The 25,240-nt window shown below is 34.8% G+C and overlaps 3 protein-coding genes across 3 annotated transcripts; 1 reads left to right on the top strand and 2 right to left on the bottom strand.

Annotated features, from left to right (window-relative positions):
- Positions 1-7,106: 7,106 nt before the first annotated feature.
- LOC107760202 (putative UDP-rhamnose:rhamnosyltransferase 1) lies at positions 7,107-8,932 on the top strand. Its single transcript, XM_016578217.2, has one exon. The coding sequence runs from the start codon at positions 7,393-7,395 to the stop codon at positions 8,797-8,799; it is 1,407 nt and encodes a 468-aa protein (XP_016433703.1). The 5' UTR covers positions 7,107-7,392; the 3' UTR covers positions 8,800-8,932.
- Positions 8,933-11,188: 2,256 nt separating this feature from the next.
- LOC107760211 (uncharacterized) lies at positions 11,189-16,207 on the bottom strand. The gene is made up of 3 exons (XM_016578230.2): positions 15,728-16,207; positions 11,964-12,360; positions 11,189-11,873 (listed from the first exon to the last, which is right to left on the bottom strand). Exons 1-3 carry the CDS (start codon positions 16,160-16,162, stop codon positions 11,473-11,475), a joined length of 1,233 nt encoding a protein of 410 aa, XP_016433716.1. The 5' UTR covers positions 16,163-16,207; the 3' UTR covers positions 11,189-11,472.
- A 7,624-nt stretch (positions 16,208-23,831) lies between these two features.
- Positions 23,832-24,887, bottom strand: LOC142162394 (uncharacterized). The gene has a single exon (XM_075218743.1). It carries the CDS (start codon positions 24,885-24,887, stop codon positions 23,832-23,834), a length of 1,056 nt encoding a protein of 351 aa, XP_075074844.1.
- Between the last annotated feature and the right edge of the window lie 353 nt (positions 24,888-25,240).

The raw sequence follows: 25,240 nt of genomic DNA, 5'->3' as shown, positions 1-25,240 counted from the left end.
TATGGAAAGGATTGCGTTTTGCTATGGGATACTCTATTTAGTATCCAGTTAGCCGTAAGAATGGCTTTTCCCCATAAGTTTTGTGGCAAATAAGAACTTATCAACAATACGTTCATCATCTCATTTAATGAACGATTCTTTCTTTTCGCAATCCCATTAGATTGATGCGTGTAAGGGGCCGTTGTTTGATGAATAATTCCATATTCTTAACATATTTCATCAAAAGAGATTCATATTCACCACCCTTATCACTTCTTATCATTTTGATTTTCTTGTTAAGTTGCAGTTTAACTTAATTTTTGTATTGCTTGAATGTGTCTATTGCTTCATCTTTACTATTAAGTAAGTAAACAGAGCAATATCGAGTACTGTCATTAATAAAAGTTATGAAATACTTTTTTCCACCACGAGATGGCATTGACTTCATGTCACAAATATCTGTGTGAATTAAGTCTAAAGGATTTGAATTCCTTTCAACTGACCTATAAGGATGTTTAATATACTTAGATTCCACACATATTTGACATTTTGATTTGTCCTATTCAAACTTAGGCAATACTTCTAAATTAATCATTTTTCACAAGGTTTTATAATTGACATCTCCCAAACGTATATACCATAAATCATTTGACTCAAGTAAGTAAGAAAAAACTGAAATTTTATTATTCTCAACGACTGTTACATTCAGTTTGAAAAGGCTCTCAGTGAGGTAACCTTTTCCTATAAACATCTCATTCTTACTTATTACAACCTTATCAGATACAAAAACATACTTAAACCCGTTCTTAATGAGAAGTACAGTAAAGATTAATTTCTTCCTAATCTCGGTAACATGAAGGACATTGTTAAGAGTGAACACCTTGCCAAAAGTCATTTTCAGAAATATCTTGCCACATCCTTCAATTTTGGCAGTTGCAGAATTTTCCATAGAAAGCGTCTCTTCTGGTCCAACAGGATCATATGTAGCAAACACTTCTCTAACAGTACAAACATGGTCAGTGGCTCCATAATCAATTCACCACTCCTTAGGATTTCCCACCAGGTTGCATTCAGAAAGCATAACACACAAGTCATCAATATCTTCGTGCTTTTCAATAATGTTTGCTTGACCCTTCTTCTTGTCTTTCCTTGGAACACGACAATCTGCAGATTTGTGTCCAGCTTTCCCACAGTTGTAGCAATATCCTTTGAACTGCTTCTTGCTTGGGTTGCTTTTCGGTCCAGAAGCCTTCTTTCTCTTTCTATTATTTCGAGGAGCATCCTCAACAATGTTTGCTCCCAATATTATTGAGTTTCCACGACCTTTCTTTTAAGTAGCTTTATTGTCATCTTCGATTCTCAACCAAACAATGAGATCTTCAAGCGACATTTCCTTGCGTTTATGTTTCAAGTAGTTTTGAAGTCCTTCCACAAAGAAGACAACTTCTCAATCATCGCTGCAACTTGGAATGCTTCATTAATGACAAGACCTTCAATAAAAATTCTGTTAGTAAAAATAATATAATTTATACTTTCAACATCAGTATTAATTCGATTATGCCTTCAGCAAGGAGATCGTGAATAATCACTTGTAATTCCTGGACTTGGGTAATAACAGACTTGCTATCTACCATTTGGTAGTCCAAAAATTTAGCAGCAACGAATTTCTTCAACCCAACATCTTCAGTTTTATATTTCCTTTCAAGCGAAATCCACAGTTCTTTTAACGTCTCCACATTACTATAGATGTTATACAGATCATCCTCCAGTCCGCTAAGAATGTAATTCTTGCATAGAAAATCAGAATGCTTCCACGCCTCAATCACGAGAAAGCATTCATTGTCTGGAGTTTCGTCTAGTAGAAAAAGAACATCTTCCTTAATGAACTTTTGTAGACTTAAAGTCGTCAAGTAGAAGAACATCTTCTGCTGCCACAACTTGAAATCAATCTCGAAAAATTTTCTGAGTTTTTCTACCGGTGTTATTTGGCTTGTCGATGCATTGACAGTCACCTTAGGAACAATCTGGTTTCCATTCTCATTTGTCATTTCCGTAAAAGAATGACACAGTCAAACGTTTAATAAACGACAAAGTTTTGATATCTTCAAACCGAATAAAATCGGAGTAGAAAATCACGTAGATTTTAATCTTTAATGGAATAGAAAATCGCTAGGATTTTAATCTCCAAAACGGGAGTTGAAAACCACAAAGGTTTTAGTCTTCAGAATAGTGAGTATAACTCAAATACAAAAAATAAATTAAGTTCCTTAAGCTTGTTATCTAAACTGTATATGTAAAATAATTCTTAAGAAGAAAAATAACATATAAACAGAAACATAGAAGAAACAGAATTTAATCTGAGCCCACTAAATTCACAGTGTTTCTTTAAGGAACTTAATTCTCTCCTATTACTCGAGGTTGTGGATTATTTCCTCCCAGGATAGAACGGATTACACACTGGTGTAGCGGTACTTCAAACCCTAACGTTTCGGCGAACACAATGATTGATAGCAAATCACACTTACTGTTACTTTCTTTGTAGTTAAAACAATGCAGAAGGAAGGAGGAGAATTCAGAATTTCGTATGAAAAATCTGATAGAATGGACTACTATTTATAGCCAACATGTTGAGTTCAAAAGAAGAGGTGCAACTCTTCAGAGGTCAGTTATGACTATTCACGTAAAACGGCCATAACGTAAATGACCATTTACGCAAACTAAAACGGGAATTCGAACGCACAGGAAAATTAATTTGGATTTAATATTAATTTTTCGTTACAAAAACGGATATTTAATAATATTACGTTAATATTTACTATTAACAAATAAATTTGGTCCGAAAAATTAATTAATTAATCAATCATTTGACCAAATCCGAAGGCGAAGCCGGAGCCAAGCGACGGCGACGGCGCGAGACTTGCCTTCTTCTTAACTCTTTAAGAGCTAGAAGAAGAGGAATTGTATATATACCATAAAAAGCCTTTTTCTCCTCAAATATGGGACGGTGTCCCTTTGTCAAGGAGGAAAACTCAAATATTTCATTTCTCATCCATTTCACATTCACCCTCTTTAAGGTAAAATAAGCTTAAAACCCCAACAAACAACAAAACAAGAACCAATTTGACTACTTAGGCCTCCAACATTACACTAACTACATAATCTCCGAATCAAAAACTACTCCTACGAACTCTCTTAGATCCCTTTAGTAAGTCTCCACTCTCTATGGCTTTTCTTATCTTTGTACTGCTACAAATTACTATTTATAGTCCTCTATATATCTTCCAATTTCTAGCGATCTAGGTGTGATAAATCATAGCACCTCATACTACAACTATCACTTCTTGAATTGTCTCTAATATTGGGTTTTTATCCATTTTAAGCTCTCCAAACAATGGCTCTGTGTTTTGATTACATCATTGAGCTCCAGATCAAGTATGCTACTTGCAGTTTGGACTTTGGACATGTTGTATTTATTGTAATATAGCTTATGCTGATTGAATATTTGCCGGATTGGAGTCGGCAGATACATTCCAGTCTTTGGGTGTGTTTGGTATAAGGGAAAATGTTTTTCGTGGAAAATGTTTTTTTGGAAAACAAGTAGTAATCTTATTCATTTTTCGATATTTGGTATGCAAATTAAAAAGAAAATGACTTTTCAAGAGTATTCATAAATATTTTAAATATAACAAATATGAAGCCATAAACTTTCAAATCAACAACCTTCCGAACCCACAAATTTCATAAACTTTCAAACCGCTAAACTTTCAAAATCGCGGAATTTCGAACCCGTAAACTTTATAATTTCTAAACCCGTAAACTTCCAAACACATAAACCTCTGAACTCATAATTTTGGAACTTGTAAAATTTTGAACCTTTAAACCGATAAATAAAAAAATTAAAACTGAAAAATATATTTAAAAAATATATTTTTTAGGGGGGGGGGGGGGCAGGAGGGCGGGGCTGGGTGGGGTGGGGCAGTAAAAAAAAAAAAAAGAAATTTAAATTACAAAAAAAAATTTTTTTGGGGGAGGTGTTGCAGTAAAACGAAAAAAAAACAGAAATTTAAAATTGCAAAAAAAAAAAAAGAATTAAGTTAAAAAAATATTTTTTTTTGCGGTGGGTGGGTTTGGGAGGTTGGGGTGGAGATGTAATAGGGTGGGTGGTGACGGAAAAACTGAAATTAAAAAAAAAGAAGCTTTTTTTGGAGAGGGGGGTGGGGTGGGATGGTAAGGGTGGGGAAGGTTAAGAAAGAATTTTGGAAAATGTCTTCCCTTCTCTTGATAAGGAAAATATTTCCTCCAATTGAAGGAAAATGAGTTCGTGAGGAAAATGTTTTCCAAAACATTTAAGCCAACCAAACATGAGAAAATTGAAAAATATTTTCCTTCGTACCAAACACACCCTCTATGTCATTAAGTTTCTTCCAATTCAAACTGCAATCCAATGGAAGCGTGTGAGTCCAAAATCATTATGCAAATTTCACAAATTAATTTATTCCAAAAAAGGTTTGAATTACTATTACTCAAATAACTTTTACATTCCTCAATTTTGTTTCATCTCATAATAAATTGTAAATAAAAACTTGAGGAAATAGGCGATGTAAATTATAGATTTAAGATTTTAAAAAATATAGTTTCAATTATGAAAGGTACGCTTGAAAATGACAACTGAAAATACTAAATATGTTAGCATAAGATATCGAACGTCTTTATAAAATCATATATAACCAAAGTGTATGAAAAGTTGAAGGCTAAACTTAGGTGAAAAATCTCGATTTCGAAGAAATAATTTTGAATTAACATTTATGTCTTCAACAATTTTGGTTATTTGCGATTTTCCGATAGAATTCTTTAGGCGATTGGTCCCTTAAAAACAACTCTTTCAACTTTCACTCAGCAAATTGGGAGAGAATTTTAAAGTTTTATTTCAAAATAATAAAACAAATCGACAAGTTTCTGGGGCCAAATGGCAAATATATCCATAGCCCTCATAAGAATGTAAATTTTGAATATTACTTATTTAGTTTGTGTATATGGCATTTGTATTCAGTTTCAATATCAATTTAACTTATTCTGTATCATGACCAATACATACATACATACATACATATATACATATATATATATATATATATATATATATAGGTAAACAGATCTAATTATTTTTGAATTTTTTTAGTTTACATGGTTCGTGGGCCGGTGGGAAGGTCTCTCTGTTTTGGGCCAAATACCTATCCCGGTATTGCGGTTTATGAAGGAGACTGTACTCTTCGAAAACGTAAAAATTGCACGGGACGCCTTATTTGGTCGCCCTCATTTAACCTATACTAATTTTTTAAATTTTTTTAATTTATACCCACTTTTTAAACAATTTCAGCTCCCTTTCTCCTCCTTCTCCTCCTTCATTTTCTTCTTTCTTCTTCTACAACGATGACTTCAACATTGTTCTCTTTTGATTAATGAGGCTAAAGCAAATATACTGAGGACTTCCATTTGAATTATTATAACATTAAAAACCAGTTTCCTCATTGTCTGGAAACACAACTTCGTCATCCATTGCTGGAAATTTACTTGATACCATGAATGTTTCTGCACAAGGAACCCGGTCTTTAACAGTAAGTTTCAAATTCATTCTTTCCCATGCACATGGTGTTTGTTATTCTTTTTCTTTTCTCTTTTGAGTTTTTTTTGGCTATGAAACGTCGCTCTTGATATATTTAAAACATGAAAGTTAACAGAGTACAGTAGATGGAACTAAACGATGGATCCGATTACATAAAATCTAATAACGGTAAACTAAAGTTGGGTGAGTTATCAAAAACTAGAACATCTTGATAGTGGGATTCCCCAGTTACAAAGACAAAAACTTCAGCTCCAGAGCTGAAGTTTTCCAGTTACAACACAAAAACTTCAGCTCTAGAGCTGAAGTTCGCCAGCTACAAAAATAAAACTTTAGCTCTAGAGCTGAAGTTCGCTAGTTACAAAACAAAAACTTCAGCTCTAGAGCTGAAGTTCGACAGTTACAAAACAAAAACTTCAGCTCTAGAGCTGAAGCTTACAAACAAAAACTTCAGCTCTTCGCCAGTTACAAACAAAAACATTAGCTCTAGAGCTGAAGTTCGACAGTTACAAAACAAAAACTTAAGCTCTAGAGCTGAACTTCAGGCCCGACTACTAGAATGCTGAAGTTTTGCGTGATTGCCTTTGCTATGCGAAAAAGCGGGTACGCTTGCAATTTTTTTTTACAAAGCAGACACAAGTTAAAACGTGACACAAAAGTATAGATGCAAATGCCCCTTCGAAAACAGTTACCTGAAAAATTATCTTAAAATTTTTTGTGGGTATTTGGATGGTGAATGAAAACTATTTTCTGGACTACATTTATTTATTAATTTATTGACAGGTTACTTTTTAGAAATACATTTATTAGAGATTGATAGTACTGTCACAATCAAAAGTAGTGTGTTGCATTGAAGATTTTATGAAAATTTTGAGTGTTAAAGGTCAATAATGTGGATAGACTGGAGCAAGTAATATGTAATAAGAGTTGAAATATTTGTAAAGGAAAATGTTTTTGTCGCTCAGAAGTGACGGAAGTCATCTTCTCTCTTTTTATAGAAAACATTTTCCGGATAACCAAACATCTCCACTCTAAGTATACTTGTGAGAGCAATCAAAGTGAAAACGCCTTGAAATAGTTCATCTAAATATAGTCATTGTTGCCCCCAAAAATGGCGCAATACATGAAGTGCAGACAAGGGCAGAGGTAGTAGCTAGTGTAGGAGACGTGTTCGGACGAACCCAATGACTTGCTTAAACCTGGCATTTTTGTTAGAAAATCCAATAAACGTATAAAAATATTTAATTGTGAACTCAGTAACTAGACTACAACAAGCTAGGGTTCAGTGATAAGATGAACCCATAAACCTTCCTGGCTGAGCCAGCAGAGGTTGTATGTAAAGATCCTGTGGGCTGTTTGTAACGATGCAACAAGAAGGAGAAGCAGGAAAAAAGAAATTACTTATTCCATCTATATTTATTCCGTCGTGAACTAGTACTTGGAAGCTTCTGATCTGATGAGAAACAAAAATAAGCAATCTGAAGCAAAGATAAAATATGCGTAAAGAACTGCTAATCACATCAACTTCCAGAAACTAACCTGCTGAAATAGCGGAACACTTAAAGATTGTGAATTCAAAAACTTAAAATTCTGTATATAAACTGCACTCTTTATAACTTAGTAGTCCAGAGCAAAGAGATTATCATGCATGTCATGTGAAGTATGTTATTCGTCTACTTCCTTTGTATTTAAAGGTCTACCGAACGACACTATCCGATTCAGGTCCCGAAGAATAATATCACATTGGTAGCTTTCCACATTTAACAGCTAGTTTGGTTTTGAAAAGTATATCTATGGCCACCAAGAACTACCATGTGATGGTGTTCCCATGGTTAGCCTTTGGCCACATGCTACCGTTCCTTGAACTATCAAAGAAATTGGCAGCAAAAGGGACACGCGTTTCCTATGTTTCCACCCCGAAAAACCTGCAGAGATTGCCCCCGGTTCATTCAAGTTTAGGAGATAAAATAAAGATGCTGGAGATCCCATTGCCATCGGTAGATGGCCTGCCAGTGAATTGTGAAGCCACCGTTGATCTTCAACCAGAGGAAATACAGTACCTGAAAAAGGCATATGACAAATTAGCCCTACCATTTGAAGAGTTGCTGCTTGAGAATTTGCCGGACTTGATATTGATCGACTTTGCTCCATTCTGGATTCCAGAAATTGCAGCTAAATATGGTGTGTCCACTGCCTTCTTTAGTGTGTACACTGCCTCAACATTAGCTTACCTGGGACCACCTGTTGAACTTAAAAATGGCACCCTACGTACCCGTCCTGAACATTTTGTACATCCTCCGCCTTGGTTCAACTTCCACTCTCTGGTAGCCCACAGGCCTGATTATGCACCAACAATGATGCGTAACACTCACTGTCCTGATGCATCTGGTGTACCCAGTGGCCAACGTATAGCCAAAATTGTGGAGGGATGTAAATTTGTTGTAGTGAGAAGTTGCAATGAGTTCGAAGAGAAATATATAAATCTAATTGAGGAACTCTATCAGAGGCCAGTTTTACCTATTGGCATACTTCCACCAGCACCCGAAACTGGGACTCAGCCACAAACAGATTCAGGATGGTCTTATATTTTCAGATGGCTGAATAAACAAAAGTCCAAGTCTGTGGTATTTGTTGGCTTCGGAAGTGAGTATAAGATGCCTATCAAGCAAATCCATGAGTTGGCTTGTGCTCTCGAGCTTTCAGAGCAACCCTTTCTATGGATTCTGAGAAAACCAGAAGGCGTGGAGTATCAAGAAGTATTACCTACAGGTTTTCTCTCTCGAGTATCAAACCAAGGGATCGTTAGTCTTGGTTGGGCACCTCAACAGGATATACTAGCTCATCCTTCCATTGGAGGATGCCTTTTCCATTCTGGTTGGGGTACCATTATTGAAGCCCTTAGCTTTGGGCACCGTCTGGTTCTCATTCCCATGGTTGCTGATCAAGGACTCAACGCAAAGCTGTTAGTGGAAAAGGAGATAGGCCACGAAGTTCCAAGGAATGAAGATGGTTCCTTCTGCAAGGACATTGTAGCCAACTCAATAAGATTGGTGATGAATACTGAAGAGGGAGAAAAACTGAGGTTAAGAACAGCTCAAGTTCAGAAGATTTTTAGTAACCACAGGGTCCATGATAGTTACATAGACCAGTTCATCCAACACATCAAAAGGCTAGAGTTTCAGAAGGGTAATGAAAAGTAATATTGAATTTTTTATTTAAGCAAAAGATCCAAGATAATATTGTGCATGTTCAGCAGTATCAAACAGAGTGAGGCACATAACATTGTGACTACCAAACCTGCGGATGAAAATAGTTGATGCTTAGTCCTGTTTAGTTCATGTGCACATAATGTGGCTTTACCTCATTTGTAATTTTCCTGAATAACAAGTTCATAGGCTGATATAACTCTACTGAAAACATTAGAATTACTGGCGAAAAAATACATTCTTCGCTCTTATGTGCAGAACATCATTCTACATCAGAGGTACTTAGATTCTGATGGGTGATACTATTATTAGCAGCTTAGTTTTTCCTTTAAAAATTAACAATACTTTTGATTAATACAACGTAACATTCAACACCAGTTACCATTCCTCGAGTTCTCACTAGTGGCTGCTTCCACGGCTCGAACCCGTGACTTGTAAGGTCACACGGAGACAACTTTACCGTTGCTCCAAGGTTCCCCTTCAAAGGTGATTATTAGTAGCCGAGCTTACCTTTAAAAATGAAAACAGTACTTTGGATGCCAAACCCTTCATCTGATGATTAATACATGGTAACTGTCAACACCAGTTACCATTTCTTGAGTACTCAAAAACTAAGAAGCAAAGTGTGACAGAATTACCTTCATTTCTGAATTTGTGAGTCCTGCACGTAGATACACTATTCATTTACACACTTTGAGCATTTACTAAAATGAAAAATAACAACCAGCTTCTAGTCCCATAATGACTGGCATGACCACCAGAAAGGTCTGACCTGTCTGGGCATGCGTATGACAATATAAGGGTTGCAAATTCATATCGATGAGAACCTTAAGAGGTTTTGAAGCTAACCTGACTCCTTTCTAGGAACTCCCTCAGAAGCCAGTTGAGAATTGAGATGTACCTTCTCCTAGGACTCACCAAGAAACCAATTCAAGCAGTTCTAACACTTCCAAATGCTGAGTGGACAAATATTCTCTGTTTGGTATTTGCAGGATCCATGAGTTGGCTTTAGGACTTGAGCTTATAGAGCTACGCTTCCATGAATACTTGGGGGAAGCCAGAATAAACGAATCAAAAAACCTATTGTCCATGGGGGTTGTCATTATTTAATATGGAAAAGTAATTTGACTTTGCATTAATTGCACCAAGAAGGTGCCAATATGTACAGCAAAAAGACTTACGTCCCCTCAAATGCGCAGGAGTCCAAAAAGTCCAACAAAATTTACATCCAAAAGGAACTGCATATTACACCAAGAACATGACATTTGCAGGATCCTACTTTTTAAAGCATACACTGCTCAAGACTTGTTTTAAAAGCAGCTCTATTCCTTCCTTGCCATAAGGACCAAAAGATACACAAAGGGGCACTGTTGCAGATGTATTTCAACAGTTTCTTCGTCTTTTGACCCTGCCTCAAATACGCACGGTGTCACTATCACTTTGGATACTGTACTATTAGTCTCAAACCCGCTGACCGGCCTGATATTCTTGTTCTCCAGCCTATGGATGACACTTACTCAGCTCATTAAAGTTCCATCATAGAGCGTAACTGGATATTGGCCAAGGATGAAATGCTAAATTATTGTCTTAAAACAATAGGTTACCTGGTTTCTAAAGTGTAGATGGTTGCTTCAGTGATCAGAAGGTAGCCATTGTGAATAAAATTGGTCATAACAACATAAGAGGAGAATGACAAAAGATTGAAGGTTAATTTAACGTGAAAATTTCAGCAACAGCAGATGACAAATACAAAAACCATTCATGAAACCCTTAATTCCCACTACAAAATAGGAGAAAAAATTTCAAGCATAGCACATCGTGCGACAATCTGATGACGTAATGAGTTCAATAGAACTAATGGATAAGCATTACAAGTAACATAGCAGGGTAGGGAGTACAACCAAACTTTATACATTCCGAATAACTGAAAAACCAGAATTCACAACAGCATCATGTTGTTAAAGGAAGTTCTATATAAGCTAGTATGAACAGAGACATGCCAAATGATAAATAATTTGGTAGAACAAAGGAGATAAATAAAACAAAGGTAGGACTGCCTCCAGATGATTGCTAAGAAGCTTCTCATATGAAACAAAGAGTGGAAGAAAGATAGAGAGCAATGCTAGCTTTAAAAGCAAAACAATCACCACCAACATTGCGTCCAACTTAGATCATGATCTGTTACGGAAACAGATTGAGAGAAGTTGGTCAACCAGAGTCACGTTTCATAATCCCATGTTTTCCCATTGAGATGCAGAAAAGACAAAGAAAGCAAGAAGCTAAAAGGATTAACAAGAAAGAAGTTCTTAATCATGGCAATGGAGAAAGGATCTGGAGAATGCACTAATATCTACCTGACGAGTAACTGTTAGCCGTGACACTAAACTCAAAGTCCCTTGTTTAGCATATGATACACTTCCAAATGCAGTCCACGAACATTAATCCAAACAAAATTTACAGTAAATTTCTTTAAAAGTTTAAGGTGCTTTAAAGATACATGAAGTTCATCATGTGAAAATCTTCAAGACTAAGTAAAGAAATCACATGTTTATTCCAGTGAAGAGCATATCTGCGAGCCAAGAACTGCCCCAGGCAAAAATTTACACGTGAAAGAGAGATGAGCTGAACAAGAACAAAGTCCGAAATGCTTGAAAGATGACCAAGGTATTAAACGTCGTAACCAGGGTTTACTTTCTGCTGAACATCCCCATAACTCTGTAATTCTTCTATATCATCTGGACTACCCAAAAATAGAGGAAGTCTTTGGTGTAGCTTGACAGGCTGAATAGATAAAATTCTGTTTTTACCATCTGAACCTCTACCCCCAGCCTTTTCCGCTAAGAAACTCAGGGGATTTGCTTCATAAACAAGACGAAGGTGGTCCCTTGGATTCATTGCCACTCCCCCATATAAAAGAGTCCGATGAAAATCTGCCACTAGAGAACATATATATCTGGCTGAGTACTTCTTAGGATGTTTTCCCTTCCCTTGTCTTATGGTGTCAATATACTGTCTTAAACCTTCAGGCCAGTCAAAATACCGAGCATCATTAACTGAATAAATTTGCCCTGCCATAAAATGGTAACAACATAATTATCAGTTCAGAATATGTAATATACAATGGATATGGAGGAAGGAAAAAAAAGAAATAACAATACCTCGAGGTGGAATGCTGATGTTAGGATGTGTCAAGAGGAAATCTCCGGTTGTATGCTCCAATGTGAATGCATGCGTTCCAGAACCAAAACTGGTGCAGAGTATTGTGGCTGACGAATAGAGAACATAAGCTGCAGCAACAAGCTTTGCTCCACTCTGAAGGCAGTTTAGCAAAGCCTTTTCCTCTACTGGAAGATGATCAATTTCCATAAGACGTCTGTAAATCCCAAATATCGTCCCTGTGGGTATTGAGGCATCAATATTTCGGGAACCATCTAAAGGATCCATGACAACCACAAAGGGTCCATCATCAGTTATCCACACAGGACCCTCATCTTCTTCTGAGGCCATTACAGCAACTTTTCCTGAATTTCTAAGAGACGACAATATAATCTCGTTCTGAACAAACACACAAAAAAAGACTTTAGAACATGAGACGTTTCCTGGTTGCATAATATATGAAACACCAGAGGAGCACACCGATCAGAGGTGTCAAACGAAATTGTGAATTGAGATAGTTGAGCAAAGATTGAAAAAGGTTAGGAAGGAAAAAACATGTGGCATTGACAGCTAAAACAAGAAATTCTACAGCTCTTATTGCATTAGAATGTCTACTTCCTAATTCATTAAAAGAAGATTGCACAAACAGAGAATAAACTCAAAAAAGGAAAAGGGAAAATGTGAATTGCATACATGATACAACCTATTGCAAATAAATAAAATAACATTAATCAATCAACTATGTTATGATAGAAAATGAAGCTGGGCTTGAGATAGATGTTGGGCCAGATGAGAATGCAAGTATTGGGCCGGTCTGGGAAAGTAAGAGAACAACAAGGCCTCTCCAAAGACTATTAGTCTACATTTGGGACCCTGGTTGAGGGAATTAGTTAAATAGCAGAGTATACGGGCATTATGCGGGCAGGCTGAATTTGGTAGAAACTTCCCCTCTCTGGTCTCTCTCTCCCTCGACACTTCTCTCTGTGGCTCTGTCTTCCCATCCCCCTTCTTTCTGTTACTATCCTTAGTTATTGTTACTTTACAGTGTAATTCCTTTGTTATCAGTATCAATATATCAATCTGTTATTTCTGTATTTGGTTGTGGATATTGGATCCATAACATTGGTGCTTTCATTGATTTGGACTCCATGGCTCTCTACTCTTCTACTATTATCAATTATCACCTCGATGCCATCCAGGGACTGATGATGGCGATAATGGACAATAACAATCGTATGCTAAGAATTCTCGAGAACAAGTTGTCTGCCTCTTCCACGATGATCCCCGAAGCTTCTGCACATCGGAATGTGGTTGTGTCTTTGGCAAATAAGTGTGAACAGAAGGAGATATCAGCAGCAGAGATTGGTTCTGATTTGGATAATGGACGCTCCAGCATCGCGGATAAATCTGACGTACTTATTGAGATGGTGGAAACTGAAATTGACGAGGAGGAAAGTTCAAAAGGCTATGCCTGCAAGGTGTTGGCTGAAATACATGATAGGAAGATTGACATAAAAGATGATTCAGTGAAGAATCATTCAGCCAAGCCTGAAACCCAGGTGTTTGAAGAAATGTTTCAAACAGTTTCCGTAGTCAGGTGTGATTACAATAACCACGTCATATTTGATAATCCACTAGTGCTGCCAATTGTGCCTTCTGCTTGCGGTCACGCCCAACCTCTCAACAGAGGTATATTTGATTACTTAAGGGAACATGATCACGCTAAACATATCTTCGCTTTACGTCAATTACCACTTGCTCAATTCAGCTTAGTGTTTCCATTTGATCCTGGTTCTAATTTCCTTACCACATCCCTTAGTGCCATAAAGTATTGTGTATTTTGTGCTGCTTCGGGCGACTTAGAGCCTGATAAGTTCATAACTTCAACCTTGAGGAATTCTTGCAATTGGGTCGACACTGGACATGGAGTTACGAATGATTCAAGTTGCACATATCATCATATTAGTCCTTTAATTGCATCAGATGCCCAAAAACTGTTTGAGGGAACTGTGCAACGAAGCAGGTGTTTAGTTGCACGGTTGTTTGATCGTGACTGTGTAGGTCGAGTTCAATCGGGTGTTGAAAGCAGTGATACTTTTCAGAGTCTTTTTTGTACATCATACCAGCTACTAGGAGAGTCTCTAGAATTCTCATTTAGGCATGCTTGTGGAAACGACACCCATGTTGCTATGCTTCTCGGTGCTGCGATGATTCTTCAGGAACAATATGGTGAATTGCAGGGGACTACACTTTTGGTTTTTCAGCCAGCCGATGCGGGAGATGAAGCAAAGAAAATACTTGATTTCGGGATGCTTATGAATAGTGATGCACTTGAGGTCACTGTTTATTGTGCAATGGCTGCTCCCAATGACACTAAAAATTATTGTTATGGTGACTACATCAGGTAGGCCATCAAAGGGAGAATCTAATGGTCTTGATGCTACTATAGACAACATCCACACTTATGCCAACAATCTGATAAATCATGTGTTACTCAACATGAAACGTCCTATGCATCCCAAGCAGGTTATAAGTGTGCTCAATTTACTAATGCTAACGATGTCCATTGGAAGCCAAACAAAACAAGGTTGCAAGTTGTTGATAGCATGTGCAATACTCCATTCAAGCTCATTCACAGATATCTTTGATTGCAGCGGTTGTGAGGAACACAAAGACATACCATTTGGTACCTATATAACGGACTCTATCTTCGACCTTTGCCCCTATGATCCAAGACCACATGCTAAAGTTTTGCTGGACATAAGGACATTACAACTGAGATGGTTTTGGTATCAAATTGGTCTTGTGATCCTAGAACTTGCATTAGCTTCTACTACCATACTTGAGAACATACTGTATGGAAGGCTTGAGGTAACATGGATTGAAGTTAAGACAGTTGCATCTGCTGCCATTGTGTTGGGAATTTTTTTGTTTTTCTTTGGGTGCTTTAATGAAGGACAATGCCTCATTAATGTTTACATGCTTGTTGATGCAACAACTATAGTGTGTGACATATCTTTTTGGCCAGAGAGAGAACTTTGTTATTGAGACAATTGTTAGTAAGCACATTACTGACATTGTTCTTGACTCGGACCTTGAGGACAAGGTTCTTATTGAGGACGGGGGTAATGTTATGATAGAAAATGAAGCTGGGCTTGAGATAGATGTTGGTCCAGATGAGAATGTAAGTATTGGGCCGGTCTGGGAAAGCAAGAGAACAACAAGGCCTCTCCAAAGACTATTAGTCTACATTTGGGACCCTGGTTGAGGGAATTAGTTAAATAGCAGAGTATACGGGCATTATGCGGGCAGGCTGAATTTGGTAGAAACTTCCCCTCTCTGGTCTCTCTCTCCCTCGACACTTCTATCTGTGGCTCTGTCTTCCCATCCCCCTTCTTTCTGTTACTATCCTTAGTTATTGTTACTTTACAGTGTAATTCCTTTGTTATCAGTATCAATATATCAATCTGTTATTTCTGTATTTGGTTGTGGATATTGGATCCATAACAAACTATGCCTCAATCCCAAACTAGTCGGAGTCAAGCTATATGTAAATACTCTATCCATTCCATATCCACTCTATGGAGTCCGTTTCATTCCAATACCAAATAGTTTATCTTTTATCTTTAAGGCAAAATCAGGTAGTCTAAAACTAGACCATTGCATTAACATGACACACAAAAAAAAATCCCATTGATCATGAAAACAAAATATGCTGATAATAAAATAACGGAAATGAAGAAATGCTCACAGAGCATAGGCCTACCGAGACTAAATCAAGAGGCTTAGGCTTATCTCTATCAGAAGAAGAAGTCTCAGTGCCAACAATATTCTTGCTGAGGCTGGAATTGAAAGGGGAAGCAACAAGTGCTGCAATTTTCTTGGAGGCATATTCTAAGTGACCAAACAACAATACCAAGTCATCAGCCGCTCCGTCTTTGCCCATGTACTCCATCAATGTATAAAACCCACTATTTACAGAATCTCTTTTACTGCCAATTGCAGTTGGTGAATTTACCCTCAAGTTAATTAACCCTCCAGAAAATGGAGAAGATGTCATATTGTGGAAAGGTGCAAGATTGTATCTTTGAGGGAAAAATGGAGGGTTTGAGGAGGAAAGTTGGGTTCTTGGTGGCAAATTTAGGGAAGAAATGGTTGATGATAGCATCTCTATCTCTCTGCTATGTGGCAGCTCATTCATATGACTATTTGAGCAACTTTTGGTATTCTTGTTACTAGTATTAGTACCATGCCATATGCGGATATTAAAATGGTAGTATATTAGTATTTATATCTTATTTATAATATCACATTAAAATTAATGTTTTAGTATTTAAATTATCTTTTTTGTTGAGGACATTTATTTGAAATACCCAACTAATATCATATATAATTCTCCAGAAAGAGTCATTTCATAGGAAAGTCAGCCTGAAATATAAATTTACCTTAGCTTATATTCGCTTCTAACTAACTAAAAATATGCTACAAACTGTAAAAGCTTTATCGGTGATTTTTGACGAATATGAAGTTAAGATATTTTCCTCTATCTGAAAAGCTATCTTGCATATCCTTCTTTTCCCTTGAACACATGAATTAGCACTTAGGTAGCAACTTCATAAAGGACAACCTATCCTTTCGTTATTGGATATGTAAGTTAGCTATGTCTATTAAAGCTTAGATATATAAAAAGAGTTAAGGACTGGTACACCACAATTTTCTTTTAATATGAGAAGTTCAAATCTTTCCGTGAAATTCTCAAATTCGAAAGGTACCATGTATCAATCCCCTTATCTTTAGGAATTCATGTTTTTCACATCGGTTCAAATCTCCAAATGTAACAAAGACATAGAGAAAGAAAAAAAAGGTGTCTGTGAGAAAATATGAAATTTGCAATGTACTGAATAATTTTATAAAATAAATTTTCACTGTTACTTTGGCTTAGTTGAGACAGTAGAGAATTATATCCAGAAAATTATATTATTATTTTTCAATATGCAGTTCCTCTTCTTTTTTCGTCTCTAGAGAAGATCGAGGCTGGCAACAAAATTATATATATGTAAGATAGTTCCAAGCTCTCCTTATGAAAGTGATTATCTTTAAGGTCTCAACGGATTCAGAAATTCTTCTTTACCAAGATAAATAGAAACATATTCAACATGTGTTCTCTTATTTTTTTCAATTCTTTCTCTTTCATCCTTTTCAAATTGATGAAAACAGTAGAAAGACGGTAAGTATACATAAAGATATATCTTCTAGTTTACATCCAAAATACAGAAAGCTAGGAAGGCTAAAAGATATTTAGAAAATTCAAATATTGAAGTAAGGAAGATCGTATATAACAACAGAAACTTGCCTGAAAATGAAATGTGTGTCCTTGTTTCTTATGTCAGTATCTAGTTTTCTGCAATTATCAAAAGGCTAAAAAGATTAAGACCCGCAATCAATTAATAGAAAAGGAAAGCAGTAAGCTATTTGATAAACATTTCAATCAAATGAGGTGTGAAGTATACTGCTTGTTTGTTGACTTTATTTTTCCATTAAAGACTGGGATTAGTATCTACAGTATCATACATGAAAGCACGCAAATGTATGACTATGACATAACCTATAGTACTACATGGTTTCACTCTAAGTCCTCCTTTTTTGTCCCTTCCTTTTTCTCAAAATTTGTAAGAACCATAGAAAAAAATCATATTTTACTCATTGCTGAACTTTGTCCATAAACGATTAACTGGGAAAAAATCATAAATGAAGTTTTGAACACAATAAATAAAACCAGTTCACAAAGCACTAAAAACTCCTCTGTTAACATAAAAAATTCCTCCTATAAATTTGCTTCTTAAAAACTGCAACACTTATGTAGCTTTTGAACACAATATACATTAACTTTTTGAGGTTTCATGGATAGTTCCCCTGATGATTATTGTCGGAAAATAGTAAGCAGAACTAACAGGGGAAGGAGTAGAATTTAATTTCGCATTCCAGGAGCAGATAATGTCAATTCTTGTACAGTGCAAATGTATTACAGAACCTTATTAATCAGACACAACTACTTAAAAATCATCTCCCAACAATAAGTTTACAAATATCGAAGTATCTCGTATAAATCTTAGCTTCACCAACACACTCATTCAACATTCGATTAGTTCAAATAACTAACATGTTGCATAAAAAAATTAACTGAAAGAGTCAACTAAGTACTAATTTTAAGAATCAGTTTTTTAAATATGAATGTAGATCAATATTTATGTAAGAATTAATGTACAATTGTTAATCCAACTTTCAAAAACATTACAGTTAAATATGTGTACTATACATAATCGTTTATGTAAAATTTGAATGATTGAAGCAATTTCGTAGACCCTAGAGGCTATAGGGAACATACGAAATTTCATATCAGTCTTAGCAAGTACTTCAGCAATGCTGGAAAAAATATATTGATTTTTCTGTATTTTTTTCTTCATCCTAGTAACATACTCCTTAGAAAGGCAGATTCATTATTAGGATATATCACATTGCTGATAAATTCCATATACATACAAATTGGTACAAAACTATGAATCCTATTTTCAGAAATATAAAGAGAAATATTGGTAGCACACATAATCGTTTTATTAGTAATTTGAAGATTGTGAAAAAATTATCCATTAAAGCAGCATAGAAGAACACTACACATAATTGTTTCATAAGTACAACTTTATGTTTTTGAGGATTCTGGAAAAGTTATCCATTAAAGCAGCAGAGAAAGGATTCACATAAAAACTATGTAAAAGTAGAATATGTTACCTACGTATCATGTAAAATCTAACTCTATGGAATAAGGTATTAATTTCAGGCTTGAAACGATCCGAATTTTTTACATTCGAATGACTCCAACTCAGATTTAATTGCATCTATGCTTGAAATTTGTCTGATTATAGTTATATTTGTAAAGTTGTTGTAGTGCTGAGTGGAGAAAATAGGGATTGAAAAAGTAATTTTACATATGAAACTGCATAAATCGTGGGTTGTTTGAGTTAGTTTAAAATTATTGTTGAACCCACGTTTGGGAAGATGGTGAATCGTGCGTTTCATCCTCACGAGTTTTCTATGTAAAAGAAAACGGCCAATTCCAGGAAGTGTTTATATTTTCTTAATTGCCAAGTCTAATAAGTAAATAAAATAACGGCCAAACGTGGGAAGTATCCATTTTTGTGAATGTGTAGGTTGAATATTTTCTAGTTTCAAAAGAGAAATATTCATTTTTTATTAATTTCCAAGTCTTATAAATAAATAAAATAACTGCCCAATACGGCAGGCAGTATCCCTATTTTTTTTGAATTCGTATGTTTGAATCTTTTTTTTTGCCTATTTTTAGTTTCAAATAATTTTAAACTCCAACTTTATTGGAGATGTGTCCAAAAAATAACACTTGTTTATTTATGATTATGCCACTTGACATCATTACATGCTTTTGCCTGTTATATATAAATAGATTTGTGTTCATACCTAGAACCTTTTTTTTCTCGAAGAGCGCCAGCTAAACTTTTTTTTTTCTTGAAGAGCGCCAACTAAACTGTAATGTACTTTGTACGTGAAAATTCTGATTTTGCTAGTCCTTGGGAACAAAATAACAATGGATAATTTAGAATCAGAAACTGCGGTACTGCCTATAAGAGTGTTTCTAACCTTTATTTAGGTGTGTGAATTAATTAAAGATCATATTTTAGATAGCTGCTTATTTAATAAGATGTATTCCTTCTGTTCCATTTGATGTGAACATGTTTGACTGGACACGGAGTTTAAGAAAAAATAAATATTTTTGGAATTTGTGGTTTTAAACAAGTCAAAAAGGGGCTCAGAGTATTTGTGTGGTTATAAAAGCTTCTCATTAAGGTTAGAATTGTATGTTTAAGCTAAATTATTTTCAAATTTAAAAAGGGTTCATTCTTTTTGAAATGGACCAAAAAGAAATAGTTTTACATAAACTGAAACGAAAGGAGTAACTGCTTATATATTTGGCATAAGTATTACAGAAGATCCATATCATGCTCGATTGAGCGGGATTTGATCTCAAATAAATAAAGAACAAAAGAAGGAAAAAAGAAAAAGCAAATCCAATTTTTACGGAAGAAAAAAGGAAAAAGAAGCGCGGATAAATGATGAAAAAGAAAAAAAAAAAGGAGGAGTTTATTTATATATAAAAGGAGAAGCAAAAGCATGTAATGATGCCAAGTGGCATAATCATAAATAAACAAGTGTTATTTTTTTGGATACATCTCCAATAAAGTTGGAGTTTAAAATTATTTGAAATTAAAAATAGGCAAAAAAAAGATTCAACCATACGAATTCAAAAAAAATAAGAATACTGCTTGTCTTATTGGGCAGTTATTTTATTTATTTATAAGACTTGAAAATTAAGAAAAAAATGAATATTTCTCTTTTGAAACTAGAAAATATTCAACTTACACATTCACAAAAATGGATACTTCCCATGTTTGGCCGTTATTTTATTTACTTATTAGACTTGGCAATTAAGAAAATATAAACACTTCCTGGAATTGGCCGTTTTCTTTTACATAGAAAACTCGTGAGGATGAAACGCACGATTCACCATCTTCCCAAACGTGGGTTCAACAATAATTTTAAACTAACTCAAACAACCCACGATTTATGCAGTTTCATATGTAAAATTCCTTTTTCAATCCCTATTTTCTCCATTCAGCACTACAATAACTTTACAAATATGACTATAATCAGACAAATTTCAAGCATAGATGCAACTAAATCTGAGTTGGAGTCATTCGAATGTAAAAAATTCGGATCGTTTCAAGCCTGAAATTAATACCATATTCCATAGAGTTAGATTTTACATGATACATAGGTAACATATTCTACTTTCACATAGTTTTTATGTGAATCCTTTCTCTGCTGCTTTAATGGATAACTTTTCCAGAATCCTCAAAAACATAAAGTTGTACTTATGAAACAATTATGTGTAGTGCTCTTCTATGCTGCTTTAATGGATAATTTTTTCACAATCTTCAAATTACTAATAAAACGATTATATGTGCTACCAATATTTCTCTTTATGTTTCTGAAAATAGGATTCATAGTTTTGTACCAATTTGTATGTATATGAAATTTATCAGCAATGTGATATATCCTAATAATGAATCTGCCTTTCTAAGGAGTATGTTACTAGGATGAAGAAAAAAATACAGAAAAATCAATATTTTTTTTTCCAGCATTGCTGAAGTACTTGCTAAGACTGATATGAAATTTCGTATGTTCCCTATAGCCTCTAGGGTCTACGAAATTGCTCCAATCATTCAAATTTTACATAAACGATTATGTATAGTACACATATTTAACTGTAATATTTCTGAAAGTTGGATTAACAATTGTGCAGTAATTCTTACATAAATATTGATCTACATTCATATTTAAAAAACTGATTCTTAAAATTAGTACTTAGTTGACTCTTTCAATTATTATTTTTATGCAACATGTTAGTTATTTGAACTAATCAAATGTTGAATGAATGTGTTGGTGAAGCTAAGATTTATACGAGATACTTCGATATTTGTAAACTCATTGTTGGGAGATGATTTTTAAGTAGTTGTGTCTGATTAATAAGGTTTTGTAATACATTTGCACTGTACAAGAATTGACATTATCTGCTCCTGGAATGCGAAATCAAATTCTACTCCTTCCCCTGTTAGTTCTGCTTACTATTTTCCGACAATAATCATCAGTGGAACTATCCGTGAAATTTTAAAAAGTTAATGTATATTGTGTTCAAAAGCTACAGAAGTGTTGCAGTTTTTAAGAAACAAATTTATAGAAGGAATTTTTTATGTTAATAGAGGAGTTTTTAGTGCTTTGTGAACTGATTTTATTTATTTTGTTCAAAACTTTATTTATGATTTTTTTCCTAGTTGATTGTTTATGGACAAAGTTCAGCAATGAGTAAAATATGATTTTTTTTCTATGGTTCTTACAAATTTGGAGAAAAAGGAAGGGACAAAAAAGGAGGACTTAGAGTGAAACCATGTAGTACTATAGGTTATGTCATAGTCATACATTTGCATGCTTTCATGTATGATACTGTAGATACTAATCTCAGTCTTTAATGGAAAAATAAAGTCAACAAACAAGCAGTATACTTCACACATTATTTGATTGAAATATTTATCAAAGAGCTTACTGCTTTCCTTTTCTATTAATTGATTGCGGGTCTTAATCTTTTTACCCTTTTGATAATTGCAGAAAATTAGATACTGACATAAGAAACAAGGACGCGCATTTCATTTTCATGCAAGTTTCTGTTGTTATATACGATCTTCCTTACTTCAATATTTGAATTTTCTAAATATCTTTTAGCCTTCCTATCTTTCTATATTTTGGATGGTAAACTAGAAGATATATCTTTATGTATACTTTACCGTCTTTCTACTGTTTTCATCAATTTGGAAAATATGAAAGAGAAAGAATTGAAAAAATAAAAGAACACATGTTGAATATGTTTCTGTTTATCTTGGTAAAGAAGAATCCCTGAATCCGTTGAGACCTTAAAGATAATCACTTTCATAAAGAGAGCATGGAACTATCTTACATATGTATAATTTTGTTGCTAGTCTCGATCTTCTCTAGAGACGAAAAAAGAAGGGGAACTGCATATTGAAAAATAATAATATAATTTTCTGGATATAATTCTCTACTGTCTCAACTAAGCCAAAGTAACAGTGAAAATTCATTTTAAAAAATTGTTTAGTACATTGCAAATTTCATGTTTTCTCATAGACACCTTTTTTTTCTTTCTCCATGTCTTTGTTACATTTAGGGATTTGAACCGATGTGAAAAACATGAATTCCTAAAGATAAGGGGATGGGCACATGGTACCTTTCGAGTTTGAGAATTTCACTGAAAGATTTAAACTTCTCATATTAAAAGAAAATTGTGGTGTACCAGCCATTAACTCTTTTCATATATCTAAGCTTTAATAGACATAGCTAACTTACATATCCAATAACGAAAGGATAGGTTGTCCCTTGTGGAGTTGCAATCTAAGTGCTAATTCATGTGTTCAAGGGAAAAGAAGGATATACAAGATAGCTTTTCAGATAGAGGGAAATATTTTAACTTCATGTTCGTCAGAAATCACCGATAAAGCTTTTACAGTTTGTAGCATATTTTTAGGTAGTGAGAAGCGAATATAAGCTAAGGTAAATTTATATTTCAGGTTGGCTTTCCTATTAAATGACTCTTCCTGGAGAATTATATTAGTTGGGTATTTCAAAATAAATGTCCTCAACAAAAAACATAATTTAAATACTAAAACATTAATTTTGATGTGATATTATAAATAAGATATAAATACCAATATACTACAATTAGTTCCTTTTAATATTGACCGTGCATCGCGCGGGTACTAAACGAATGACTTCGTAGATGACTTTTCGAGAAGCGCTTGGAACAACATGGCCTTGTGTCCTTGCCACTAACAAAGCGCTTGAAAAGATGTCAGAGAAACCAAATCCATAGGTGTAACAATGAAATAAAGTAGTAGTAATTATAAATCGAGATTAATCGTATGTTTTGGTCAAGTTATTAAAGTCAATTTATTTTTTATTTTTTTTAAAAGTAATCTTTAAAAGAGTACTTTTGCTAAGAAACAATTAATATTTGACTAATTAATTTAAAAATTATTTTTGATTAACAATTAATTTTTCACCAAACTTTTAAAAGTATTCTAAAAAATACTTTTAGAAAAAAGTTATTTGGTTCTCAAAAACTACTTCTCTTGAAACGAAAACTTGGTCAAACACGAAAAAACAATTTTGACAAAGAAATTACTTTTAGTAAAAAAGTAGTTAAAGCATGTTGATTAGTTGATGTTGAACTGATCAATTTGAAAAGGGCAATGATTACAACAGACATTGTTTGTCATCTTATTCTTCTTCATCTGGGGAAGTGGAACAAGGCTCTCCTTGTAATGGATGATTGACGAGTAGTACAATAAGTAATCAAAATCAACATCAACAGAAAAATCTTTAATTTGATTGGTGTGAATATCGTACAATCCCATTTTTCCTGGTGTTTCTTCCATTCTATAGAAGACCACTTCACCATTCAGCCAAAAACCCCATGGCTGCAGGTCATAACATAGTAGAGAGGTGGCTTCAAATGTGAATTGCTTAGCCCAAGATTCTGAAACACCTCGATAGTTTTTGAGAGCCCAAATGTGAAATGACAGATAACCTGTAGAAGAAACTGAAGAACCAAAAATGGCTAATGTACTTTCCTTGAGTAGTGCAAGCTTTCGATGGTAATGTCTAATTGGTTTTTCTTGATTAAATGGTGTTGCTATCTGTCTAAATTTTTCCTCAACCATATCAAACACAATTACAATACTCAAAACCGCTCCAACTTTATCATGTCCTAACCAATGAATAGCGTCATTTGCATTCAAACAATGCCCATGTTGGACTATACTATACGGAAAATCCGTCAACATTTCCTTTGCGGGGATACTACTATTATCACCATTCCACCTAGTGATTTTAATATATGCAGTTTGATTAGCATAGATTATGACCCTAACCAACTTGTAATCGTTGATGATAGGAAGAAAGGTGAAACCTGTAGCTATACTGTAATAAGAGCGTCCATCTATATCTCCTCGTCCGATACCATTGAAAATCCTGTACTCTCTTGTAGCAATGTTCCACACCACTGCTGAGTTAGAGCACGATGCAGATGAAAAACATACCATGCCTCGACAAGCGGCTGCCACAACAATCTGTCTACATCTTTTAGGAAGAGTAGGAGGAGGTAAAAGTAAATCGGTAATAGTTTCATCTTCACACACTGAGACGCTGTTATATACATGTTGTTTGTAGAAACATATCAAGTTGTTGCGCTTGGCTCGATCGTGATGCATGTTGATGAAGGGAAGGGAGAGGATTAAGGCATGCCAGGATCGACAGACGCTTTTAAAATGCAAAAGTGGCTTCACAGTTAATGCTAAGAGTATAACCGTTCATGGCTTCATATATAGCATTAAAACTATCCTTGTCCCAACCCCTCCTGCATTAGATTTAGAGTTGAATTAATTAGTTCACCTAGAAATAAGTCTCAATAAATCTCCTCCTCAACGTCGAAATGTGCTAAAAAGTAAAACAAGCCTGATCCATCAAATCTTAATTAAGTCGATTGCTGTTAATTAATGTAATCAATTACTTCCTCCGGTAAACTTTGAGTGACTTTTTAGTCTATTTTTTGCGATCCACAATA

Source organism: Nicotiana tabacum, chromosome 7 (genome assembly GCF_000715075.1).
Source record: "Nicotiana tabacum cultivar K326 chromosome 7, ASM71507v2, whole genome shotgun sequence".
Lineage (NCBI taxonomy): Eukaryota > Viridiplantae > Streptophyta > Magnoliopsida > Solanales > Solanaceae > Nicotiana > Nicotiana tabacum.
This window is presented reverse-complemented; position numbering and strand designations above follow the sequence as displayed.

Bases quoted from the DNA above. Each gene is read 5' to 3' on its own strand.
- LOC107760202 (XM_016578217.2), top strand. From the start codon at position 7,393: ATGGCCACCAAGAACTACCATGTGATGGTGTTCCCATGGTTAGCCTTT.
- LOC107760211 (XM_016578230.2), bottom strand. From the start codon at position 16,162: ATGAATGAGCTGCCACATAGCAGAGAGATAGAGATGCTATCATCAACC. The intron at 12,361-15,727 runs GTAGGCCTATGC...GTGTTTGTTCAG, and splicing joins AGCCTCTTGATTTAGTCTCG to AACGAGATTATATTGTCGTC. The intron at 11,874-11,963 runs GTATTGTTATTT...ATTTTATGGCAG, and splicing joins CATCAGCATTCCACCTCGAG to GGCAAATTTATTCAGTTAAT.
- LOC142162394 (XM_075218743.1), bottom strand. From the start codon at position 24,887: ATGCATCACGATCGAGCCAAGCGCAACAACTTGATATGTTTCTACAAA.